This window comes from Micromys minutus (genome assembly GCF_963924665.1).
Source record: "Micromys minutus genome assembly, chromosome: 23".
NCBI classification, from domain to species: domain Eukaryota; kingdom Metazoa; phylum Chordata; class Mammalia; order Rodentia; family Muridae; genus Micromys; species Micromys minutus.
Window position 1 is genome coordinate 46,073,876 of NC_137958.1, and position 27,818 is coordinate 46,101,693.

Consider the following 27,818-nt stretch of genomic DNA (forward strand, 5'->3'; position numbering starts at 1 on the left):
GCTCATTCTACCATTTTTACTCTTGGTACTTTATCTTCCTTGTCATGAAAAGTCAAGAGATGTTATTACTTCAGGGTGATTTCAAGAAACTTATGACTTCCGAATGGGTAAATTGTGACATCAGAGGTTGTTAAGCCAATCCAGGAGTTTATATTAGTACAATGCATACTGAAATCCTATTGGTCAAGAGGTTATTATGCAGTAAGTCAAGAGATAGCATTCATACACATGTGTTCATGTATTAACATGAGATTATGTCATTATTTTATATTATATATACAGAAATACATACACACCACTTTGAACACACTTAAAATTAGTGAATAAAAGTGATGAACATAAAAAATGACACAAGTTGAGTTTTGTTTTTATATATGGACATACTGAAAATGTCTTAAACCTTCTACAAACTATTTGTTCACATGGATGAATGTTTCTGGCCAGGTGCTTGTTCTTTCTTTCTCTTTCTTTCTTTCTTTCTTTCTTTCTTTCTTTCTTTCTTTCTTTCTTTCCTTTCTTCCTTTCTTTCTTTATTTATTGATATTTAACAGTCTCTGCATTTACATTTCAAATGTTATCCCCTTTCCCCCAATCCCATTCCCCCTCCCATTGCCTCCATGAAGGTACTCCCTCTCCCAATCACTCTCTCCAACCTCAGCACCTTGGCATTCCCCTACACTGGGAAAAGGAGCCTTCGCTGGACCAAAGGCCTCTCCTCCTATTGATGCCGGAGAATGCCATCCTCTGCTGCATATGCACCTGGAGCCATGGGTCTCTCCATGAGAACTCATTGGTTGGTGTTTTAGTCCCTGGGAGCTGTGGAGGGTTTGGTTAATTGATCATTTTGTTCTTCTCATCTCTTAGCACTTCTACCCAGCTGGCCAGTCCATGGACAGCTGGGACAAATCATCCCACCTGTCTTTTGGCATTAAATGCTAATGCCAAACCTGAAGGTTTAACATGAGGAATAAAGGAAAAAAAGCATTTTTTTCTGATGTAGATTCACCTCACAAGGTGAATACATATTTGTCCTTTGAGTCTGTTATTAAAATACTTACTATGTGCCACACAAATACTAAGTACGAAAACACATATTGTGGAAAGAACCAACACGGTCCTACTATGATGCACTGAGAGTAGATCTGAAGCAATTAAAAGACAGGAAGGACTGCAAGAACTGTGAAGGGAAAGTGCCAAGCACAGAGAAACCTGGGATGGAGAGCTGACACATGTAAGATGAACTCAGATTGCCAAAGCAAAGTAACAAGACTGAAGGCAAAGGAAAGAAGAGCAAAGGGGGAAAGGCAATGGGCAGCTGGTGTCTTTGGATGGCTCACATGCTGAGAACTCTGGATTCTGGCCCGAAACATGAGAAGCACGCTGCCAGTCTGGGGCCTTCCAGACTCTTGCTTACACTTTCAATCCTTGCCTAAAATCTTTGCACTGATAATAACATGGCAATAACCATTCAAATACTTGCCTCCTAGGTATAGGAAAGATTCTGTGCAAACGGTGGGCTGCAAAGCTTTGAGGACATGGAAAGAAAAGACCTTGTTTGTTTATGAGGCTCAGGTACAGAAAAGGCTGGAACAGGAAAACCAAAGGCATGCCAGGAAAGCTTAAGTTTTTGACAAAAGCATCCTTTGTATTTACTGGGCCATAATTCTTTAGTTACTATTCCTTTGCAAGATGGCCATTACTCAAATTCCCACTTCCCACAATTGTATCTATGCATGGTTCGGTTTGCATCTGAACTATCCTTACAGGAGCTTTCCATGTTCAGTGTGTGAACTAGTGTTTGGTTCTGTTGACAGCGAAGAATTGAAAGCTGGCCTAGGACTTTAATGTTACTTAGGTGGTACTTGCTGAATTGCTTTTGGAAGGTGACTTGGCTTTTATATTCTCAGGGTTTGTTTGTCATTTTTATACTTATTATTCAGATGGACTCAAACTTGCTAAGTAGCCAATTACAACCTTGAACTCCTAATCCCCCTGCCTAGGTCTTTCAAGTGCAAACAAATATTGCCTTGCTCAAAGAAATCCAGAATCTTTTGCTGATTTTGGAAGGTGAAACATTTAAACAGCAGAGCATGTATGGCTCCAATCAAGAGTTTCCTTGTTTGGTTGAAAGGAATGATTTTTAAAAATGTATAGGTTCACTGGATTCTTGGTATAACTAGCTAAGGACATGGTGGTTAAAACACCCCTTTGCCTCTGTCATAGCCCTAGAACAAAATGCTTCTTACATCTAATAGTAGCTATGAAACACATGTAATTTTGCCTTCTGAGGGGCTACCTTCTATCTTTAAGAGACTCTTTAAAATTACTACACTAATGGGGGAATGTTACTGGCATCTCATGGCTAAAAGCCAAAGGCACAACTAAACATCATCAAATGCTGACAGTGGCCTCTTCATGACTTATAGACCAAACTAAACATGTCACAAAGGTTAGGAAACCCAGTGCTAATGGTAGTCCTAGGAGAGGAGAAATTTCTCTAGAGTCACTCATCCCTGGGACATAATAAATTCCAAGCTCTTGCCCCACAGTGAGCTTTTGTAATATCAATGTATCTGTTAAGTAAGATGCTCTCAGAATGTGCCTTCACTTCCACTGTTTTTCCAAGCACAGTGACAGAATAGCTGTCTTTAAGCATCCTTATTAACCCAAAATGGATGGTTGTCAATTACATCCATTTTATCAGAACTAGAGCAGAGAATCTTCTATCCTGGGCCAGCATAGGTCAATGGAGCAGAAAGGAGGACTATAACATTAATGCCACTGTCATCTGCTGCTTTTAAAACATTTATTCAATACATGGACTTTGAGTACCTGAAGATTTTGAATTCTTTATTCTACTCACCCTTGCAGGTAGATTAAGGGAAATTGAACATATACTCCATAGTCCAAAAGCCTCTCTTTTTTATATCCTTCTATTTGCCTCTAAAGTATGTTGGCTCTCCTCTTAAGTTGGTTCCCTCGATGAACTCCCAGGCTGGTTACTGTCCTAATTATCCGTAGGCACACAGCACCCCGAGGGGCAATACAAATTTTGACTCCCACATTCCCCTTTAAGAAAGAGGGGGGAAGATCTTCCCCAGATACTTATCAACATTCTCTAATGTTTTTGGCTAGAACTCCTTCACAGGTTCAATTTCTGTGTGTGTGGATCTACGAAACTGGTTTGATCTTTATGATCGACATGAGCAAACCCTAGTTTGTCTTGTGGAGAAGCACATTCCTTACTGAGTACACAAATGGGGGGAGGTGGCGTGAGCAGTGTTTTGTACTGATGGAGCTCTCTGGAGAAAACTAGGAAGTGGAAGGCAAGCACTCAGGAGAGGTGCCAGCCATAGGGCCTAAATTCCTGGAATATACTCAAAGAAATCCTTAAATACCCACTAACCAGTACAAACACAATGTGAATTCCACACAAAGTCAGGCAAGGTCCACACAGTCCTGTTCCTTAGGAGGTCATGGTTATAAAAGAAATGGTTTCAAAGATAGTGAAGGTATATACATAATATATATGTGTGTGTATATATATTATATATTATATATACAATAATAAACAATATATATTTATTGTATAATATAATAATATAAATATATATTGTTTATTATTGTATATAAAAATATATATATATACACACACAAATATATATATATATATATAAAAATATATTTATATTTGTGGGACAGACATCATAACCATCAGTGTGTAACAGGGGTAGAGAACCAACTCATCCCCACTCTTACTGATTTTTGACCATTACTTGTACAAAATACTCTTGCCCTCAGAAAATCCACCTCTGAAGAGGAAAAGCAACAAGTACATTCACACTACCGCATTTGATAACATCCGTAAGACACAGGGAACACCAAAGAGCCCATTTAAAGGAACCCACAAGTCACAGGGCACAGGAATCACAGGAATTCTCTGGAAACCCACACAGCATACTTACTTGGCACATAAGCTATAGAAATGACAGTTTTCCTGTTCGTTTGTTGTCCGTGTTTGTTTTCTGAAGAGAAAAACCTCATAAAGGGTTTGAGGGTGACAGGGTGCTGATTCCAAATGGCTTGCTAAAGGCAATATATATATATAATTTTTTTTTCTGAAAACCCTTTCATCTTTGCAGTAAAAATTTATCTCATATTATATTGCAAGTTTGCAATTTATTTTTTAAAGATTTATTTATTTTATTTATTTATTTATTTCATGTCTATGATCACACTGTCCTTGACACAACAGAAGAAGGCATCAGATCCCATTACAGATGGTTGAGAGCCACCATGTGGTTGCAGAGATTGAACTCAGGACCTCTGGAAAAACAGTCAGTGCTCTTAACCACTGTGGTATCTCTCCAGCACAAGTTTGTAATTCTTATACATAGCAATGTAGCCCTTTTCTGGGACTTGCACTAAGTTAATCATAACACACATTCAATAAAACATACATGAAGTGTACATTTTAAACATCCCTAACCATCCTCAATCTAAAAGAGTGTCTTCAAAATATTCTAAACATAGAAAACTGCAGATTTTAAAAATTATACACGAGCTTCTGGATGGTTTTGGTGTTCACACACGGGGACTGGGGAAAGCCCAGAGGCAAGGAAGACCTGGGTAGTGCCTTTCCAGTGAATTCGAACCATGTTCCTTGAGACGGAACCCATACTGCACAATGCTAAAGGGCAAAGATAGTCTGGCCGAGGGGAAAAGCTGTCCTATTTCTCCAACACTGCAACACTGTGCTGACTTTACTTGGGTGGGAGATTACCACAGTCACCACACCCCATGGGATGAACACTTTTCACTGCTTCCATCTGGCTACGGAGCTCTTCTCTCAGACCCTTTATCATCCAGCTAGCGGTTATTCTTAACTTTGCTCCCCCTCCCCACCCTAGAAAAAAGTAATCAAACCTATAGTGATGTTCTTGTTTATTGAAAAGCTCAGGCATCGGTCCCTATGATTTCCAGGGATGACATGACCTTTGCTTCTTCCTTTCTTCCCATCCATCTCCATTTGGTACTCAAACCAAGTCAGTTTATCGCTTTCTCTGCTCCTGTGACAACAATTGTCATCACACCAAACTTCACACAGGCATCATGTCGCCTGGTTCTGAGAGACTTATTTCCATACCCCTTAGATCTGTGTGCCTGGCAACTGGCTGACCAACAGACATCAGCAAAAGCGACAAGGTGCCAGCCTCATCCCTGCTACCCTGAAGTGAACGAGGGCATCATGACAAGCGGATGTGAATCAAAATACTCAAGAGAAAGCCAATCTCTCCTAGCCGAGGGTATTTGACATTGATTTGCAGGTGGGCAGACATGTGAAAGTTAAAAACAGTGAGTGAGCTGTGTGACTCAAAATGACCTGACCTCAACCCTATATAAAGTACTAAAGGCAACTAAGGAACGCTGAGAGCCAGAGAAATAGTTTTCCCCAGTGAAGAGCAGCTCAATTGATTATCCAATGGAAACATACACACAAGCTAATGTTATGCAGACTGAACAGGTAATACTTAGAAATATATATTATATCAAGTATAATATATATTTTAACATATTTTAAATATATATTATATAAAATATAATATATAAATATATATATAATGTGTATATGTATGTATACGTGTGTATGTGTGTGTACATATGTGTGTGTGTGTGTGTGTGTATATATATATATATATATATATATGTGTGTGTGTGTGTGTGTATACACATACAATTACTGAGAACATTCTGAAGTAAAGGAAGGGTATGTTTTGTCAGGGAGGAGAAAGGGAATGGGAAATGATGTCACTATATTATAATCTCAAAAAGTAAATGAAATAATTTTTAAAAGATGACCAGGACATAAATAGGCCTTAAGAGAACATGATGGGTCCTAGTCAGGACACAGACTCCTTAATAAGACATGCCCACTCTTGGAGAGGGCACAAAGTGCTGGGGTCACACAGGAAGTCGATAAGATTATCCATCTTGTTCCAATATGAAGAGCAGGGAAGAATCTCATTCTTGCTTCAATTACAAGATTCTAGCATCTCATGTGTAGCCGTGATATTTTTGTGCCATGTGAAGATTATTCTTGTATCATTCAAATGCTGATTTCTCTGCCCTCATATCTTGCTGTAATCTGGACATGACATTGTAACTAACTAGCTCTTAACTTTATATAAACAGTGCTCTCCACTTATTCTGACTTGTCAATAAAATTTGATCAGCCAATGGTGAGGCAAGAAGAGAGAAGAGGGCAGGACTTCTGTCAGGCAGGGGAGGGGCAAGAGAGACAGGAAGAGGAAGATTAGCCAGATTAGTTTAAAGGATTAGATTACTGAAAGCTCAGCTATTGTGTTATAAAGCTAATTAAATAAATCTTATAGTCTCCGTCTCATTTATTTTGAAGCTAGCCAGGGATAGAAAACATGCCAATTTTTTAAAATCTTATTTATTTTTTATACTTCAGATTTTATTCTTCTCCCAGTCCACCCTCTAACCTTTCCACATCTCATACCTCCTCCCTGCCCCGTCTCCAGGAGGCTGTCCCCAGCCACCCCCCCCAACACACACCTCTGAACTCCCCAGACCTCTGAACTCCCTGTCCCCCCCAAACCCCTTCCTCAGATTTTTATACTCCCTGGGTCTTCTAGTCTCTTGAGGGTTAGGTGCATCTTCTCTGACTGAACCCAGACTCAGCAGTCCTCTGCTGTATATGTGTTGGAGGACTCGTATCAGTTGATGTGTGCTGCCTGGTTGTGGCTCAGTGTCTGAGAGAGCCTGAGGGGTCCAGGTTAATTGAGACTGCTGGTCCTCCTACAGGTCTCCCTTCTGCTCAGCTTCTTCCAGCTTTTTCCTAACTCAACCACAGAGGTCAGCAGCTTTTGCTCATTGGTTGAGTCCATATATCTTCATCTGACTCTTTGAGCTGCTTGTTGGGTCTTTCGGAAGACCGACATGATAGTCACCTTTTTTTTTTTTTTTTTGAGTACTCTATAACCTCAGTAATAATGTCAGGCCCTGGGGCCTCCCCTTGAGCTCGATCTCACTTTGGGCCTGTCACTGACCTTCTTTCCCCCAGGCTCCTCTCCATTTCCATCCCTACAGTTTTTTCAGACCAGAACAATTATGGGTCAGAATATTTACTGTGGGATAGCAACCTCATCCCTCACTTAATGCCCTGTCGTTCTGTTGGAGGTGGGCTCTACACGTTCCCTTTGCCCACTGTAGGGCATTTCATCTAGGGTCCCTTGCTTTGAATCATTAGAGTCTCTCACTACCCAGGTCTCTGGTACATTCTGGGGGGGAGGGGGGCTCAATCTCCTACCTTCTGAGGTTGCCTGTTTCCATTCTTTCTGCCTGCCCTCAGGGCTTCAGTCCTTTTCCCCCACCCAGTACCAGATCATACCCCCCTAACCCCTTCCCTTGCTCCCTCCCTACTTGTGATTCCTTTTACAACATGTACACACCACTGGGTGTTGTGAAGGTTGTTGAGTAAATGATGAATTAAATTGATAACCCTCTGTATTCTGGCTTATGATATTCTTAATACAATACATTTTCTAATTAGTGAGGTCTTCATAAGGGTGATTACTTCAATAACAGTACATAATATGAGACTGTGAATAATATGACAATCTTTTATTCTGTAGGTCTGATACACAATTTTATTCTTGTAGTCACATCTGAATGAAACGACAGATGACTATTTAGAGTATGTCAAAATGTCATTTTATTTTAATGAGCTTAAGTCAAAGTTACATTTTTTTCTTCAATGTGAATTATATTAGAGATCTACAAATCTTTACCATTAAATTGGAAACATTTCCTTCTGGTTCAACCTAGCAAGTAGAAGACAGTGTGGCAGTCAATTATAATGGAGAAACATTATAACACCAGGACAGGTAATTAGGGCAAATGTAACACTGTAGCTATTTTCATTAGAGACATAAGAATTATTGATTAATATAAAGTAAACACAAAATTATTATTTTTGTTTGAAGTTATATCAAAATCATCTTTATATAAACTATTTAGATTAGATCTTTCACTTAGGGTGAAAAATAGGTAACATACAAAAAAATTAATATGCTCGAACAGATTCTTTGAATTATCAAGAGAACAAATCTGATGTTCCTGATTATATATTTGGTCTTTTTCTTACTAAGATCTGGTGCTAAAGGCTTATGTTGTCTTAGTCAGGGTTCCTATTCCTATGCAAACATCATGACCAAGAAGCAAGTTGGGGAGAAAAGGATTTACTCATCTTTGCTGTTCATCACCAAAGGAAGTCAGGACTGGAACCCAAGCAGGTCAGGAAGCAGGAGCTGATGCAGAGACCATGGAGGGATGTCACTTACTGCCTTGCTTCCCCTGGCTTGCTCAACTTGTTTTCTTATAGAACCCAGGTCTTCCAGCCCAGAGATGGAACCACCCACAATGGGCTGGCCCCTCCCCCCTTGATCACTAGTAGAAAAAATGTTTTATAACCAGATCTCATGAAGGCATTTCCTCAACTGAGGCTTCTTTCTCTGTGATAACTCCAGCTTGTGTCAAGTTGACACAAAACTATCCAGTACAGATGTGGATGCTATTCTGGAGGTGCAACATATCTAAGGTTTTCTAAAGCCTAGAATTCTAGCCATTCTAATCCATTAATTGTCATTAAGAGTTTTGCATGAGCTTAGCCTTCCTATGACATTAAATCCAAGAGTGGGCATGAACTTCACATGAGCCTGTAGCAGTCTGAAATAGGAGCTGAAGAGATCAAGGGCATCTTTCCATTTAGAAGACAATCCCATTCTCATTTTTAGGTAATACACCTCCTCCGTGGATACATAAAGGAAGAAATTAGTATAGACCATATATACACACTCATAGGAACTGTTCCCCGAACCATAAAACTGTGTGGGAGCTATGTCAGACTTTCATTTCTGCTACCCTCTCAAGGTGAGAAGGCCACATTATCAGTGTTCTTTCTTGTGGATGTAAAAGTAAGGATGACATGTCACTCCACTTATGTATGCCCAATACCACCAGCTCCAAAGAGTCTCATTGAATTGTCCTCACCATACCTGGCCCCATATAATTCCCTTTTTCTATTTCCCACATAATCAGATTAATTTCATCCCTCAAGATTCATTAGTCTCAGTCTGTCTAGCCAAACGACCTGTTCCTGTGACTCATTAATTTTATAACCATTCTGTCACCCGTTATATATGATGAGATGCTGATGTGTTTGTGTGCACGTTTGTGTCCTGTGAAACATCTTCTGAATAGTATGACTATTGTCTTGTTAAATTTTTGTTTGTTTTGGGGTTTTTTGCTATTTGTTTTTTAATTCCATGCAGACCTACAACCAAACATTAAGCAGAACTCTGGGAATCATATGGAAGAGTGGAAGGAAGGACTGAAAGAGCCAGTGAGTTCAAGGACACCACAATAAAACTTAAAGTACCAACTAACCTGGGCACATCTGGGCTCACAGAGACTGATCCACCAACCAGGGAACACACATGGGGCAGACCTACTACCCCTACACACATGTAACAGATGGGCAGCTTGGTCTTCACGTGGGACCTGTAACAACAGGCACAGGGGCTGTCTCTGCTGCCTGAGTTTGGATCCCTTTCCCCTAACTGGCTGGCCTTGTCTAGCCTCAATAGCAGGCTCGCCCAGTCCTACTACAACTTGGTAAGCCACAGGTTGATACCAATGAGAGGTCTCCTCTCCTCTGAGGAGAAAAGGAGGGGAAGGGAGAGGGATTTGCTGGGAGGAGAGGAGGAAGGGGAAGTTTCAATCAGAAAAAAAAAAAAAAAAAAAGGAAAACCTGTTTTTTTCATTCCATTCCTATACTGCCATAAGAAAAACTCTTCAAGATTTCTGGCAAATGTTTGACTTTCTAAGTTTCTAGGTATTTACTCTTCAAAACATTAAGACATGACAGTAGCTTTTACAAACTCTGCTTTATATGACCACCAATGAAAAACAAAGGAGGCAGCCATTTGACAACTGTTCTCTCAGCTAAGAATCTCAGGACCACAGGAGTCCAGAAAGAGACTTCCTCAGTATCAGAGGGTCAAGGGCATCTAACATCTTTCCTCTCAAATCCAAGAACAAATTCCTTCTACATCTGTTTCTGCAATGGGTACTCTACATGAAAGTAAAACCAAAGATAGTAAGAATTTCTAATATACACCAAGCCAGCTTTATCTATTCAAACCCCCACTTTAATCAGTTTTACATGAATGTATCCATTCATGTACAGTCCTTAGTCCGTATCAATTTTATCATAAAACATAAATAGACCTATGTGCACAGATCCTTATATAGTCTATATATCTGTTTTCATACATCACAAAGAGCCATTATCAGAAGTCTCTGTCATGTTATGTACAGCTATGCCTTGGTACCTGAGAAAAGCTCAAATATTGTAGTAGCACCAACAGAGAGAACATTTCTATGAGTTATAAACTTCTACCACTTAGAATTCCTCCTATCTAGAAATACAGTCATATCTAACAATCTCCACAAAATATCCTTTTCCCTTGTCCATCCATCCATATATGTGTTTGTGTATATAATATATTCTATGTATCTATCTATCTATCTATCTATCTATCTATCTATCTATGTGTCTATGTATCTATCTATGTATCTATGTATCTATGTATCTATCTATCTATCTATCATCTATCTAGTTACCTTTAGTTATATTTGTATTTCAGTACCTATTACACACTCATATGCAATATAATATATATTAAATTCCTAATACAGCAAAAATTATAACATATACATACATTTTTGTTATCTTTAGACATCATGTCATGTGTAACTCACTGGCTCGCAACTGAAGGCTGGCTTTGAACTGTTCCTATGCTTTTGTGTTCCTATGCTTACCTGCATAGTTCTTTGTGTTTGTTTGTCTTATTAATAGATGTTAAAAAATAGTGTTTATACTTTTACCCTCTTATAAAAGATTGTGCTTTTATCTCCAATTGAAAAGTTTTAATATATTCTTTTGCATTCCTGGTTGGACCTAGTGTACTAAGTATTTAATTATTTTTGATATATTCATTGCAATTCATGTATCTATCTGATATGATTTCCTATTCCTCTTTGTTATATAGTCCCAAAGCTAACCCCCTACTAAGTGCCTCCACAATTGATTCTTTTACTCATTTAAGTTGTCAATCAAGAATCAAACATACACATAGGTCTAGCTGCTGGAAGTAGAGTACTGATTTAAAAAAGAAAAAAAGAACAAATTCTATCTTCATGATGCCTCCGAACACCCAGGGCTTCAAAGATGAGGCAAAGATTGTTATCTCATTCCATAAGCTGGCATTCTGAAAGTGATAAATGCTAAGCAAGCTTTGAAGTGCCAGAAAAACATTCACTTGGTGGTTTAAAAATAACAAAAACATAATTCACACAGATTTGGAATCTGGAAAACCAAAGATAACAGGAGTCTGAGGATCTAGAGGGAAGTTCCTTTCTATCTACTAGGTGGTACCTAGTACATACTGCCTCCTCACTGGGCAGAAAGGGTAGAGAATGTACCTGGGGTCACTTCCATCAAGGCACGCCCAGTTCTCATGCCCTCTATCCCAATCACCTCTAACATCCATTCTTTTTGGAATCTGGATTTCAACATCTCGAAGGGGACATAAACTTTAATATTTACTAAATGACCCCAATCAAGACACTGGTTTTTGATACACTCTTAAGACATCAAGATCTCACTTCCTGCTACATATCTTATGAATGAAAACAAAACAGTCCGACTAGTTCATCGGATCTCAGCTGATGGTTCCTTCATTCCGGTCTCACGGAGGTTTCAACGTCTGCACGAAAACACAAATCTTTGTTTTATATAACATTTCATCATTAACTGCTTTACAGACAGAGTCTCATATAACTCAGGCCTGCTTGGAGCTCATGATCTTCTTGTCTCCCATTCCAAGTACAGCCTTGTGCCAGCACACATTCCATTGTTTTCACATCTCACTACTACTGAAGCCAGACTTGCTCTTCCTGTTTTTTGTTTGTATGTTTGTTTTTAATCTCCACTAGCCCTGTGATCCTGGCAGGTTACCTGAGGATACTTGCCTCAGCTTTTGTACACTTGTGCATCGGGTGTTAGTAACACTCGGAAAACTTTAGGACATTTATGAGGACTAAATGAGATAAAATACATCATTTCAAGTACACAGAACACTGGCTGGCTCATCCATTATGGTGTCTGTTCCCTTGCACCAGACCATCCATCACCATTGCCCATGTATGTCACCAGTACCACACCGCCACAATGTGGTACTTCAGGGCTTCTCAACTGATCTACCAGATGATGACTCCAAAGTCTTCAAGGAATTTTCTTACCTTACATCTCTGAAGACGATGGCATGCTGACAGAATTACCAGCTACCCCTTTTACACATCCACTCTTGAGACACCCTTCGGTAGTTAGAGAGATGATATTTGCCAGTTATAGACAATGCATACTGAGCTTTGTAAAGGATGCATGAAAATAGCTGGAACATGGTTGTTGTGAAGATCCAGGCCAAGATCAAACAAAAGAAATTGTCTGTGCCTTCTTACACCCACAGACCTCCCATTAAACACTAAGAAAGAATTAAAGCTTTGGTTAAATCTCTTGGCACTATAATCTTGAAGATACTGGCAGAGAACATTTTACCAGCTGTTACATTTCGAATCCGTGTAAAATTGGAAGAATGACATCATGTCACTAATGGCTCAGAAGTTCTTTGGAAATTTAAGGGAAAGATGTGGCTAAAGTCCCGTGGAAAGCAGAAAGATAAGCGTATAATCCACATAAAGAAACTACTTCTGAGTAAGACCTAGAAGTGAGTTACTGTTGCCTGTTTAACACAGAATGTTAAGCTGACAGAGATGGGGCAGGCACTACAACTCAATGATCAATAGCCCATATATGTTAAGTGGGGAAGTAATACAGCTAATTTAAAAATCTATAAGTGGCAGCAACTAGCTATGTGTATGTAATATAGGCATAGCAATTATTTCTTTGGGGCTTTACAATTCTGAACTGTTTATGTTGTTTTAAGCTAGAACTGCAGGAACACTAAACTTCCATCTACGTTGAATAAACATTTCATCCTTCTTCCCAATCATTCAATAAAATGAAGCAAGGTACAGGAGAAATTATAGAAGGAATTTATAGTAAACTACGCAAAATTTGATCCTTCGAGTTTACCGTTTGACTGAAGCACATCACCCACATAAGGCGTGTTACTGGGATAGGCAATAAACTGAGAGCTGACTCAAAAATAAAAGGCTCTTGCCAAACACGGGAGTGAGTGTTCACTTTCAAGGTTGCTCTATGCTATGGGCTGTTCTCATTACACTGCAAATATAACAGTCTTATAATTGGTTGGCTAGTAGTAACTTAAAATGTCAGTGCCATTAAAATATAATATAATAAAGATTTCTGAGCCATTTCTAAATGACTGCTGCCGAGTCGTTTTATCCTACTTTTCCTTTGTTGTCCTGAGCCTAGACTTAATGGCTGACTCCAGCCCAATCAATGCCCTGTCTACTTTTAATGCATTATAATGCATGCAACTGTATATTCCCTATAAGAATGTGATATGAGAAATGAAAGGTACTGAACCAAAACAGTCTGTTAACACATACAGCATCCATTTATCCATCCATCCATTCATCCAATGTCAGTACATGTTTATGGTATGTGTATACATGCTTGTGGGTACATCGTGTGTCTCATGTGGGTTAATGCTGGGTATCTTCCTTAATCCCTCTCTATGGGTTTGACTACACTGGCTAGTCAACAAACAATCTTCATCACAGGCATGGTCACCTTTCCCATCTATAACACGGTCCCTGGGACTGAACTCAGGTCTTTATGCTTCTTCACAGGCACCTTAGTGACAGAGTGACCTCCTCAGCATCTCACAGTCACTTAAGTGGTTCAACCACCATTTGACTCCAGTGACTATCTGGGAGGTGAAGGGAAAGAGGGGCTGAGAGGAGAACAACCTTCGGTTAGGATGTAAATTCAATAAGTAAGTTAATTAAGGGGGAAAATTATAAATATCAGGTGATACATTTGTTGGGGTACACCACAGCATCATCTCCAGCTTTGTTATATATTTAAAATATTCTACAATAAAACTTTTAAAAATAACCCCCCAAATTAAAATAAAATCATAAAATCTATATGTAAATGGGAGAGAAAAAAAATATTTTGAATGAGGAATCCCAGGCCCAAAAGGAAATATGGTATTATATTAACTTATATGTAGACTTTAGCTGCTAAATCAATGAAAACTGACAATCCATAGAATCAGAGATGTTAGATACAGAGTACGAGGCAGGAAGCTTTCTCTAGGAAAGGGAGAAAGAGTGAAACAGTTATGAATGGATGAGGGGGGGCCTGGAATGAGACGAAAAAGAGGAAAGAGGTAAGAAGAGGGGGTAAGAGGAAATATCAGCTGAACATATATATATCACTGGAGGAGGTGCCCAAGGGGAGAGGCAGGACCAAGGCTACTAGTTGTCCCAGAGTAGTGCTCCTTGGGAGCAACGGTGAAATAGAGAAGGACCAGAAAGGGATATCGATTTATCCACAAAAATAACACCCAAAGGAAATTAAAGGAAATTTAGGCTCCACTGAGAATATACATATGACTATTGGAAAACCATGAACCGCTACAACATTTACATGTACTATTTCTGTTTTGAATCATCCCACAAAAGGGTCGCCTTTGTGGTGCTTTTCTGACAAATGAAATGGCAAAATAAATAAATAAATAAATAAATAAATAAATAAATAAATAAATAAATAAATAAATAAATAAATAAATAGTGTAGCCAGAATGAGAAGTGTTAATGTCTGTACCTTGCACCTTCATACTTTAAACTCGGTCTACGTCTGATCCCACAATGTATTTTCACCATTTCTGACAGTATCTATCACTTTTTATCATTTTGAATTAATTTTTCAAATACGCTTGTCAAAACCCAATTAGGAAGTTACCTGCTCCTCTCAGTTTAGTTATACTTAGCAAGAAAAGGTGACAGATGTTTGGTAGCAAAGCCCAAGTTGTCTGGCAACTTCAAAAATGTGTAAATTGAAGGTCCAAACAGATAAACAGACTACAAATAATTCCTAAGGTGTAAAACACATAGAGTAAAAGGATAAAATAATGTGAAAGCTTCCCAGGAAATACAAGACACAGGGACATTAAACACAAACAGCGGTATCTCTTAATGTAACTGAGTACGGAGCACAGACTTATACATATGTGAGACTGCTCAGTTGTTCTTACAGGTCGTCATGGAATTGGAAAGCTAATAAACTTCTACAGACCAGTAGTGGAAGGGAAGTCACTTCCCCATGGAGAGGGTAGGGAATTCTCCAGTGTAGAAAAATGTGCGCAGCATTCAGCAACTGAAATCTATCTTCATTTATTATTAAGCTAATGGGCCTTAAATTAAGAAAGTATCTTGTGGAGGACAAAATAATGTCCTTCATGTAGTAAAGTGACTAGGCAGAAAATACCAAGTCACTGATTATCCCAGGACAACAGCAAAAGTGCCCCAGTTCACTATTGTAATGACCTTGTTATCTCTCAGACCCCCGCCCCACACTAGGAACTGAATCAGAGTCTTCATTCTTGTCATGTGTTCTAACACTGAGTTATATACATCAAGTCAAAACCCCTTTATTCTACTTAAAGCATGTGTGGTCTAGATCCTTCATTCTGTTTCTTTTTTCAACTCTCTGTGTGTATGTGTCTGTGTCTGTATCTCTGTCTCTGTCTGTCTGTCTGTCTTTCTCTCTTTCAGTGTGTGAGAGTGTGTGTGTGTGTGTGTGTGTGTGTGTGTGTGTATGTGTGTGTGTACATATGGTGCTTGAAGAGGCCAGAAAAGGTCACTGGGTTCACTGGAGCTGGAACTGAAAGTGGTTATGTTACCCTGCAGGTAAGGTACAGAGACCCAAACCCCTGATCTTTACAAGGACAGGAAATAAGCCATCTCTTCAGCTCTTACCCTTTCTTCTAAAAGCCCACACATTTAGAGCTCACTAAAGTAGAAATATCGTACATGAAATTCACACAATTGCCATTACACAACTTAACCATTATATCTTCACCACTTAACAACTTCTATTTCATTATTTTCCATTATGTTCTTATATAGAAGTTCCTTTAACTGAAAAAAAAAGACTGTAGGAAAAGGAAATTGGGGGAGGGAAATGGGCAGGGGAAGGAAACCAGAAGGGTGGCAGACTAGAAAGCAAGAGCAGAAGTGTTGGAATGAGAGGAGGAGATAAAAAACCCGGGTCACCAGAATTGGGTATCCACAGGTAATTGCCAGCAACCATAGACTCAAAGGTTGGGCGGAAATTTCTAGGTAGATCTTAAGAGCATAATGACCTTCCCAGTGGGAAAGAAAAATAAAAAGTAGGTTTCATTTATCTATCAGGAAATCGCTTTTTGTCATTGCTAACAACCAATCACCCATAAAAATCATTTGGTGCAGTGACAGTATAAAGCCATTGTCAGGTGCCTGTGCATGCTGAGGCTTGCACAGTGCAAGCTTTTCAATACAGCAGTCAGAGACCCAAACAATGTAGCATAGAGAAGCTGCATCTCTGAACACAGAGCAAGTCTAGTTTTCGCTGAGAAACCAGTGGGATCCAGACCCAACCATGAGATTCAGAATAAAAGTATACACACATACACACACACACACACACACACACACACACACACACACACACACACACACACACATATCTGACAGTATTGCAAGGACAGAAGGTGTTAAATCAGTGACACTTACAAATGGACACAAAGTTAAACACATACAAGCAACATCTTAATGCAGCTACAAATGTACATTCTTAAATATACCATAATGGTAAAGACTCAGCCATTGTAAAAGTATGAACAATGACTGATTAGAAGTATATGCCTGGGGACTTTCAGGATCTACCTCTGTTAAAAAAGGGGAGGGGTTAACATACTATCTACAGCACTCCAGAAAGACAAACAGACACTGACTGAAACTAACAAGATCACCACCAAGTACCAAACAACCCAGGTGAGATACTAAGTAGAACTCAATGTAGCTGTTTCAAGTGCTGTTAGGTTTCCTGATATAAAGTAGACATTTTCACTACATCAAAGTGGCCAAACTATTAGCACTTTCATATTGTTTAACTTACACAAAACACACTACCAGGCTTAATCTTACTGGATTTTCTTCATATACTAGGGCTGGGGAGAGTGCCTGCAGTTAAGATCACTTGCCGCTTTCCCAGAGTGTACAAGTTCCATCCCCAGGACAAAGTATAAGTAACGGACAACTGCCTGCATCTCCAGCTCCAGGGAATTTGGTGCCTTAATTTAGCCTCCTCAGTACACACACACACACACACACACACACACACACACACACACACACACACGGCAAACGCACAAAGAAACTGATGCCTACACATGAATGAAAAAGTGAGTAAATCTTAAACATTTACGCAATGCCAGTTCCCACATATATAAATATTTTTATTTTGAACTAGAATTGTGCAATACACAAAGGAAAACTTCAGAACGAAAAATGGGCTGGGTTAGTACACACCCCAAGACATGACCATGAGTGAGGACATCTGTTTCATTAGACTGTGCCCTTTCCTTTTCCACATATATATTTCTGGGACATAAGACACAACTTTACCAGTGGTTAGATAAGTACTCATTTGAAGGCAAATGGATACAACTAGAAAAATCATCCTGAGTGAGGTAGCCCAGACCCAGGAAGACAAACATGGTTTATATTTACTTACAAGTGGATAGTAACTGTTACGTAAATGGTAAGCTACAAGCCACAGACCCAGAGAGGCTGGGTCAAGAGGAGGGCTTTGTGGAGATATATCGACGTCCCTAGGAATGGAAAATAGAATAAATTCAGAGGGTGGACTGGGGGACAAAGGTGGGCAGGATCACATAGATGGAGAAAGAGAATGTGGAATTGGGGAGCATTGTAGGGTGGGAATCCACTGCAGTGGAGATATCCTGGACTCTATGAGGGTGACTCTAGTGACAACTCACAGACACTTTTATATTTAGAGATTACAACATAATGACATCATTTCTCTGTCTCCTTTCTCCCTCTGAACTTTCCCACATACCCTTCCTGGCTCTCGTTCAAATTTGTGTCCTCTTTTTTATTAACTGTTGCTGTATGCCTATATGTATATGCACACACACACACACACACACACACACACATACACACTTTCCTAAATACAGCCTGCTTAGCCCGTATAAGGTTAACTGCATGGATGTTTTCGTGGTTCAACATTTGATGATGGACAACCAACTGGTATGTTGGTGTTATAAAAACAAGGCTTTGGGTCAATCTTTGGATGGCAATCTATACAGAAGTAATTAAATCCTATGGTGAAATCAATAATATATTGAGAGACAGATGATCAATGACTAAGCTATTCAGTGTCAGAGATTTTATTTTATCCTTCTCACGAGCATTCTGGTTTTTGTTTCCTAACTAAGGGATAGAAAATATCTGAATATAGTGAGGGGAGACCAGTGTCCCTTATGAAAGCCAACACGATTTCCTTCAAACTAAACCAACAATACATGTCAGTAGAAGGTGTGCCTTGCAAGAAAGACTAAAGCAAGTTCATTTAAAAAATAAACAACAACAACCAAAACAAAATCTCACCCACGAAACTAAAGAATGAAACCTTTTAAAACAAAAGCCCGAGGACTTAATGCACTTCTGAACAAATGCTACAGAAGATAAATAGGGGACATGATTGAACAGACCCAGGAGTGACATCTGAGCAAATATAAAACTTCATGACACTTCTGGGAGCAAGGAAATGGGATCATCTGCTCTTGTGACTCGAAACTTGGAAATACTAACTCTAAATTTAGGCAGAAAAGCAGAGGGATGCGGAAAATTTTCACCTAAGACAATGTTGGTAGAATGTAGAAGAGAATTAATCTTAGACAGTAAAACAAAGACACAGTTCTGGATGGAAAAATACAAAGTTACACAGACTGAAGTGGAACCTGTGACTAAATGGGGCTCTTTCCAGTGTCGCAGCCTCTGAAAAATGGCATGTGTTTCTATGGCTTTGCTGGTACTGAACTGAGTTCATGGCTAAGAACCCAGTGGCTATAAACACTCTTGAAAGAATCTCAGATGCGCAGGAGCACAAAAGTCTTTGTTTTGCAGCAATGCCAAAGTACGAAAATAATATGACACCAGGTAACAATAAGTGTTTTCAAGGTGCCCATGCGTTCACTGTGAGCTGGTACTGAGTGTGGGAACTGGGGGGGTGGGGGGGACTCTGAAGCTGTCTGCCAGCACCTCTGCTCTTTAGAGCTATTTGCATTTAGTGTCTATACTGGTGACTGAATGGAGAGTTGACCAGCCCACTCCCCTGTTATTAAAGGGCACAAAGAAATGAATTAGAGGATTAGTCGTGCTGTCTGTCATAAATTTGCTACATGGATGTGGAAAAATCATAAGCTCAATTTATTCTAAAATCGCTTAGAGATCAATCCTGAAACTATTGTTTTTTCTCAGTTATTGTCAGGTATTATTTTTTATATGTACATCGCTTGTCCTACATTTAAGAGGTGGCTGTCATCAATAATGTAAGTGACTACACAACCCACTGACAGGTAACATCAACCTACATGCTCTAAATAGCAACGTGGATATCAGACATAAAAGCACATTTTCCCAGATTCTTATAGAATGCTTAATTTCCAATGCCATCCTTAGCATATACAGAAAAACTGATGTGAACTCAAACAGCTAATATCAAAAATAGAATGCAATGTGATCTGGAGCAAAACTCAGTGCAAACCAGAAATTTCATTTCTCATTAGCGGTTGCTGGATTTCATCTGTGAGTGCGCTGACCTTTTTTTTCAATCCCTCCTGCCACAGGCTGCCAATCTTGGTTTACTTAGCGATCATCAATTCTCAGTGAATGCCTTTTCCATGGCATTATAACAAAGTTCAAAACGAGATTTTGACAGGTCAAATACTTCCTACAATATGCAAAGTAAATCCTCCCATTTCAGTAAAATGACAGAATTTCCATTAAAACATTTAAATTGTATCTTCTGGTCATTTCCCTTCTAGCTCGAATAAAGGATGAGGAACATGTGCTATATAGAGTCTGAAAAAGGCTATGGAAATCGCACAAGAAAACCAAACATCAGAAAGTCTTTAAAAGCTCCTAATTCCCACGCATTGCATCGGCAGTGATGAAAGTGAATGTGGTGGAGGGGAGATAGATCATAGATGATGTCTGTAGAAAGAGCCTGCTGCCCAAGTCAAGTCCTTTGTTACCGGAACTAAGAATTAAGAGTGTACACAAGGAGGCAGGATCGTGTGCTGGGCATCTATTCCGGAGGTATAGGACTGAGCCAGAGTCCTGTATAGTTGTCCATAATGTAAAGACGCAACGCAAAGGAACGGATAAACGCACAGCAACAGCACTGAATGTCCAGAGCACTCTACAACTGGAGGGTTTCCAGGTCATCTTTTTCATGCCTCAGATGGGCCAGAGGCTCTGGGCCTCCACACAGAAAGCATAAAAAGCCGAGAGGATGGCAGAGCTACGGAGCCTCTCCCCCAGTGACACGCTTCCTACAGGAAAGCTCCATCTCTTCAAGATTCAGTAGCCTCTCCAAACAGTAACATCAATGGAGAGCCAAATATCTGGGCCTATGGGTGCCCTTTCTCATGCAAATCACGACATTCCTGCTGCATTTTTTAAAATAATGACTGTGAATTAATCTGTAATTCTCACCCAGTCTTTGGGTGGAGAAGAGAATAAGTGTAACAAACAACTATACATCCTTGGTGAGAAGTTGCAAATAAAGTCGCCCCCAACCAACCAATCATCCTCATGAGAAAGGGAAAGGCTCTCACACCCAGGAGAAGGAACTCAGATGTGAAGTCCCTACTACACTGCGAAGAGTGAGGTAGCAGCTACCACAGGGAGCTTCCAAGGCAAGGCCATCAACCTTATCATGAGCCAGCCATGCCACAGGAAAATTAAATATGATGGCATCACAATGCCATTACTCTAGATAATGAAACCCACCAGTGTCCCAGGAGGCAGAAACAGTTATCAGATGGTAACAGCAACTTGTAAAGTAACAAATGCACTAAAGCAATGTCTACCCTTCGGAACCATCACTTCTGCTAAACTGAAAACCACAACCACTACACACACACACACACACACACACACACACACACACACACACGCAAATACATACAAAAGACAACCAACCAAAAAATAAATAAATAAAAAGGCCATAACAGTTATGGCCAGAAAAAAGTGAGTAACTGAACTTACTGTTCACTCTGTGACTCTATCTACACAGAAGCTTAAGGAACACAAGACACACACTTAAAATGATCCCTTCAATAACTAGAAAACTACCACCATATATTAAGTCATCTGGTAGGCTGCTTGACATTGATTTTCTTCCATTCCTACTCCCTTTCCTACAGCCTTCTTGACCTAATACGTAGTTTACTTGTCTAGGTTCATTTTTCCCCCTCAGAGAATTTTATGATGACAATGATTAATGAAATTCTATATTTTTTGTTATCTATTACTTTATAGTATTTAAGTAATAAAACTATCTAATCATAGAGAATGACTATTACCTGTGTAGCATATATATTCATGTAACACACTAAATAACATTTACTGTTAACGGTGAATCTGGTACAAGTATATGCAAGGATTCACCCATACAGCTATGAGAGCATCCCAAAGACATTCCCAGAAATACTTGATTCTAATATGAACCTGTTAGAATAAAATTACTTACCCTTTCTTTTTAAAAAAATGAATATAGCATGAACATATAGTTTCACCAAGTAATACAGGATAAAGAAACATATGTGGGACTTCCTTCTAAAATCCAGTCATTAAAGGGAAATATGTACATAGTAACACTCAATGTGCACAAGTCACAATACACAAGTGGCCATTTTCCCTGTAGACTGATAACCTGGCAAGGTCTATTTGATCATCCAATAAATAGGCATTTCTGCGGATGGCAGAGACAATCTTCCCCGTGTCAGTTTTGATCTTTAGTTTTGCTTTGGGGACCACACATAACACAAACACCACCGGTTGTCAAACTCAGCATCTCCAGTTTTAACGAAGCACAGGAGATGTATTTGACATTCCCAAACCATGGTCCTACCCATGTCTTCTGATTCCTTGTGCTCAGAAGCAGCTACAGTTCCCAGAGGAGGAACACAATGGGCATCATCTCTACTTCCCTGCAGTCATCGAGCTCATCAGCACAGTGTGTGCCTTGCTAAACTTTACTTCCTTTGTACTGTGCTTACAGCTTATGCTAAATGGACATCGTAGTAGACCACTCCCTAGGTTCTCTTTTTATACCCCATAGTTAGTGTATTTCCTACCTCTTATCAGAGAAGGTTCTCTCTGTAGTAGATGGGGATGAATAAGGATCCACAATTGGCCAACATTCAGAGAATTAAAGGCTAGATGATGTTTAGCTCTAAATGGGACACTGTATGTCAATCATGTCTCCAGACCCCCAAGGCTTAGGAATCACCACAGAAGTAGAGATGAAAGAGTCTAAGAGTCAGACCTATTAGAGGTCTTCAAAAAATAGTATCTACTGGACATAATCTAGTTGCTTTCATGAACTCACAGTTATTGTAGTTATATGCACAAGGCCAATACAAGAAAAATTACTCAAATTCCTGTACAGGCGTAGTAGGGACTCATGAAATCCCACCCCTTGCTAAAAGTTACTGACAATGGATGCCACTGGTGGAAGGAACAGTTTCCTCCTGGATGCTGTCACCAAGGGCCACCCATACTCCAGAAGATGGACAGTCCTACACTCCTGCACATACAAGAACCATTTAGTAGATTAAGTGAACTTAAAAAAAAAAAACATAAATTTGAGAGGGAAATGTTGGAGACAGAGAATGAACTGGAGATAAAGAAAGGGCAGTGGATTGATAAATATATATTATATGAATATATAAGATTCTCAGCATAAGAACTTAAGAAAACCATCACTGTCAGTTTAAAATAAGAGAGCTTTTCTGTGGCTGCACCTTCAAGCTAGCCTACAATAATATTAATTCTGCATCATGACCATCAAACACAACAGTTTCATTATTTAATTTGCAGTTCTCTGGCAATAGTTGGTATCCTTCATATTTCATTGATCCCTTTGTGTGGTATCAAGTTTTGGTCATTTTAATCTGCCTCATTATTAATCAGTTCTTGAGTTCTCCACATATGTTGGAGACTAACCCTTTATCAGGCACATCTTGCAAGTGTTTTACCAGACCGTGTACCTTCTCAATAACTTGGCAGAAATTCTTTTACAGAAGGTACCTTTTAAAAGTTCTATCAATTGCTTTATTTTGTTCAGGGATTGAATCAAGGTCCAACCCAAAGTCATATATAATATTTTTCTGTTTCTTTTAGGAGTTACATAGTGTTACATCTAAAGTCTATGACTCACTTTGTGAAAGGCATAAATTCCAAATACAAATTAACTCTTTGCTTGTGGGCATAGACTTATTCCAGAACATATGTTTTGGAATGACCATCATTTCTCCACTGTATTGTAGCTGCTCTCTGGTCAAATGTTATTTTATAGTAGTGCATTTCCAGGTGCTCTGTTATCCTTCCTTAATTTCTTTGTTTAATTTATTTATTTTACTAATCCCTGCTGCCCTGATGATTGTAGGGTTTACTATAAACCTCGATGTGATTTAGAAAAAGAAAACACCTATTCTTGAGTAATTTCAGATTCAGGCAAAAGTTAGAGATAAAAAAAAAAAAAAAAACACCTAATCCACCATTTTTTAATTACCCCACTCTCTTAGTGTGCCAGGGTGTATTTATCAAAATCCAAAATTGCCTCATTGATTTTTTTTTTTCATGACACAAAGCAGGCAGCTTTCCTTGAAATCACGGTGTTCTTTTCTGCTGACTACTTGCTTTGTATAGGTATCTGTAAATGTATGCTTATCTTTTAAATTTTGGGAAAAGATTTTTCATGTAACACTCTGACTTTCAAAGCAAGATATAAATCCTATGTTTTTTGAGACAGCCTGAGAAGAGATCAAGTTAGACAATATATCTGCTGTAGCCCCAAGATCTTTGTCATGTGACCTTGATAAGCAAGACTTCAATGCTATCTTGTGTTCTTTAAATTCAAGATATACTTGTGGACTGATATATTGATATGTACTTGTGGACTGATATATTGATATGTACTTGTGGACTAATATATTAATATGTACTTGTGGACTGATATATTGATATGTACTTGTGGACTGATATATTAATATATACTTGTGGACTAATATATTAATATGTACTTGTGGACTGATATATTAAGTAAGATGAGCCCTATGAATCACAAAACTAAGAAGCTGGATATTTTGTTTTGTACAACAATACTCTCTGCCTCAGGGGAAGTTCAGAATATTATGATTCCACACTTTCAGTTTTGCACTAGCCCAAGATACGTTGTATGCGGGCGGTGTTTCTTCAGACAGAAACATTGAAGGCATTTGCACAATGACAGGAAGCAATTGTCCAAATGACTTTGAGATGCTTAAGGCATAAGTGAACTTTCCAAGTTAACGTCTGTTGGCACCTTTCTGAAGCAAACAAATGAGAGAATGTAACTGTGAAAAACAGTCACGGGAAATACACAGAGAATTCCCATTTGAGTCATGAGCTAAAGTCAGAAGTAACAGCAAGATGGGATTGGTCGTATTATTCATTCAGTAAGAAAGGAGAATGCATTCTCTTGAAATTAATTAGTTCCCTTAATTATTATAAAGCCTAAAGAGCAAGCTGATATAAGATAGTAATTTGCTATTGAAATCCTGATTAAAAAGGATCGTTTATGAGCCTGAACCAGAAGATAGCCAGACTCATCTGTATCAGGCACTTCCAGAAGAGGCTTCAAAACACTTTACCTCACAAACAATGTGAACAATTTCCAATTTTATTTATCTCTCAAAACCAGGCTGTGGAATTAGAGTTTTTAAATTGCAAAATAGAATCGAAAATCCTCCGGAGAAAGTCAGAAGCCCAAAGACTCTTTGTCACACCCGTGGAGTGGTCTTAGCACCACAGTCCCCGAAACAGAGGGACCTCTGGAAACTCACCTCGTAGTAACTCCGGACTGCATTGCAGAAGGCTTCATCCGCTACTATCTGAGTTTCCCCATTGAGGAAGGCCTGGAACCTTTCTCTCAGTAACTGCAACTGTTGTTTGTTAAGCTAAAAGGAAAAACAAACAAGAAACAAATGACGGAAGGAAGGAACAGATAAATCACCTGCTACATACAATACAACAAGCATTGTACGTTTGCTATATGTAGATTTGATTAGACACCAAATTACCTTTGTAATAAAAGTGAAATATCTTACTATTTATATTTACATACTTTTTTCCCCTTTAAACCAAGTGTCTTCCCTGCATTTCTCAGAATGGGGATGCAGCTCTAGACTTCAAATGTCTACCCTACACAGAGCCCCTGGTGTTAGCTTCCACTCCCCTTGCAGAGACAGGGAACTCTAAAACTTTTCTGGGAGACTGATGTGTGAAATCTCGCTGAGTACACAAAGAGAAGAGGTAAGAACTCAACTCTCGGACCGGAGTAGATACTCTTTGGGGGCAGGAGCAATAAGCTCTGAAGCCCTAAAAGAAAGAAGGTTCTCCCCATAAAGCATCTTCTGAGAGTTCAAGTTCCACGAACAAGCATGCTTCAAATGCCTGAACTGAGATAAAGGAGCAATGGGAAGACGACAAACCCACCAGACCAGAGATCTAACAGGTAAACTGGAAACAAGTCCTCCATCCCATTCGGAGAACACAAATTTATAACCTGATTTAATTGCCACTGGGGATGCAGCTACTGTCCCTGCTGGCTGTCACAACCACTGAGGTTCTCTTAGACACTTGTTATGTCTCACCCATCATGGCCTCCAGTCAACTACACTAGAACCAGCTACATTTAAGCTCCACGGCCAAAATAAAGATAAGGTACCTTTTGTTAATACATATATTAACATAATATATATTATATGTAATATGTATATAATTAAATTTATGATAGCAGGAACAGATTTAAGACAGTACAGGACCCCGAAAACAAGTCTCAGTGCCTTGTGTTCTTTCAAGCTAGGAAGCTCAGCATCATTGAACATGCACAGGAGCACACAGAAGGTGGACAAACAGGGCCTAGAGGAACAGAAAGGGAATCACAACAAAGGGTGTCACCTCACAAACCCAGTGTCCAGTGAGACTTGGAATGGAAATGCTTGTGAGAATGGCAGCTACTCAGAGGAAGCTTTTATAACCATTGTACCAGTTCCCTCATTTGATGAAACACTGTTTCATGACAAATAACTTGTTTCTCTTTCAATCTTCTTCAGTCCAAATGGGCATTTCTCCAATGCCTCTAAAAAATAAGACACTTGCAATTTCTACTACATCTCTATAAGTTTATTTGTAAGAATTATTTTCCAATAATTATGGTAGTGTAAACACAAAGGCACTAACAAAAGAAAGGAGACTGGAAAAAGTCAATGACTCAGGAACTTCAATAAAACTGGTACAATTCTAAAAACATGCACAACCATGTATCTACATATCAGGATTCAATGTCTACAAATAAGAGACTTCTAATGCTGTTATATTGTTTCCTTTCGGTGGTGGATAAGTGGATAACATATATTCAATATTTCAAGTCCAAGCTCCATAGCTTCCATTTGAGTAGATCAGTGTATTGGATCATATGGATGGTTTATTTTTGTGTGTGATGTTTTTTATTTGCAAGTTTTTCATGATGAAGGTCATAAAATTTACACCTTTAAATACATATGTATATAAATAAGAGACATTTCAGTTATTTAAGAAATAAAACAGCACCGAGAGTTACAGTTATATAAGGAGTCAATAAAGTAATTTAATTAGCACAAAGTAGTTATATTTCTACATGGACAAAATGGGGAAAGAAACATGAAATTAATCTTCAAATGCAGCACTAGTGGTATCTCCCAGAAATAATTCCATAAAAGCATATTTTATACTCAGAAACAGACTAGTTTATATGCTGACTCAAGAGATAGAAAGAAAAACAACAAGAAATGAATACACGCATAGAAATACTACTCAAAAAGTAATTTATGTTTACTGAGGTCCATGTTTAACTATAGTCTAATAAATATCAAAGAGTAGCATAAAATATTAACTGGCTATTTCCCTAGAAACATATAAACTGCATAGTAGTCACAATGATAAGAGTTAAAGGGATTAAAGATTTCAATACATAAAAGTTGAACCACATTAGAAGAAAACAGGGGAGAATCCAATCATCCATTTTGGCATGCAAAAATCCTCATTAATTATGACTATAATTAAAATCTAAACTTTCACTGGATGAAAAGAGGCCTTCAGATTAGTATTCCTTGTGAATATAAATACAAAATCCTCAAGAAAATGTTGGAAAATTTGGATCTAACAGTTATAAAAATCAAGTACTGACCCCAAACCAAGTAAGATTTCTCACAGCTGTGTGGTTGAACACAAACTCAAAGCTCAGGAAGTATAATTCCTTATGACGGTAGTGAGTGAAAGCCAAGCACATGCTCCCATTAGTAGGTACAGAGAAAGCACTTAGGAAAGTCAACACTCACGATCTCTAAACAAGA

General features: G+C 38.8%; 1 protein-coding gene across 16 annotated transcripts in view; it reads right to left on the reverse strand.

Moving 5' to 3' along the window:
• The window catches only part of CADPS2 (calcium dependent secretion activator 2), a gene marked incomplete at its 5' end in the record, with an annotated part of 458,357 nt that overhangs the window by 316,407 nt on the left and 114,132 nt on the right, over positions 1-27,818 (reverse strand). For all 16 annotated transcript variants that reach the window (XM_080936279.1, XM_080936287.1, XM_080936273.1 and 13 more), the window contains one exon: positions 25,269-25,382. In XM_080936279.1, the coding sequence (XP_080792405.1) occupies positions 25,269-25,382 (114 nt within the window). The remainder of the gene's footprint in view (positions 1-25,268; positions 25,383-27,818) is intronic.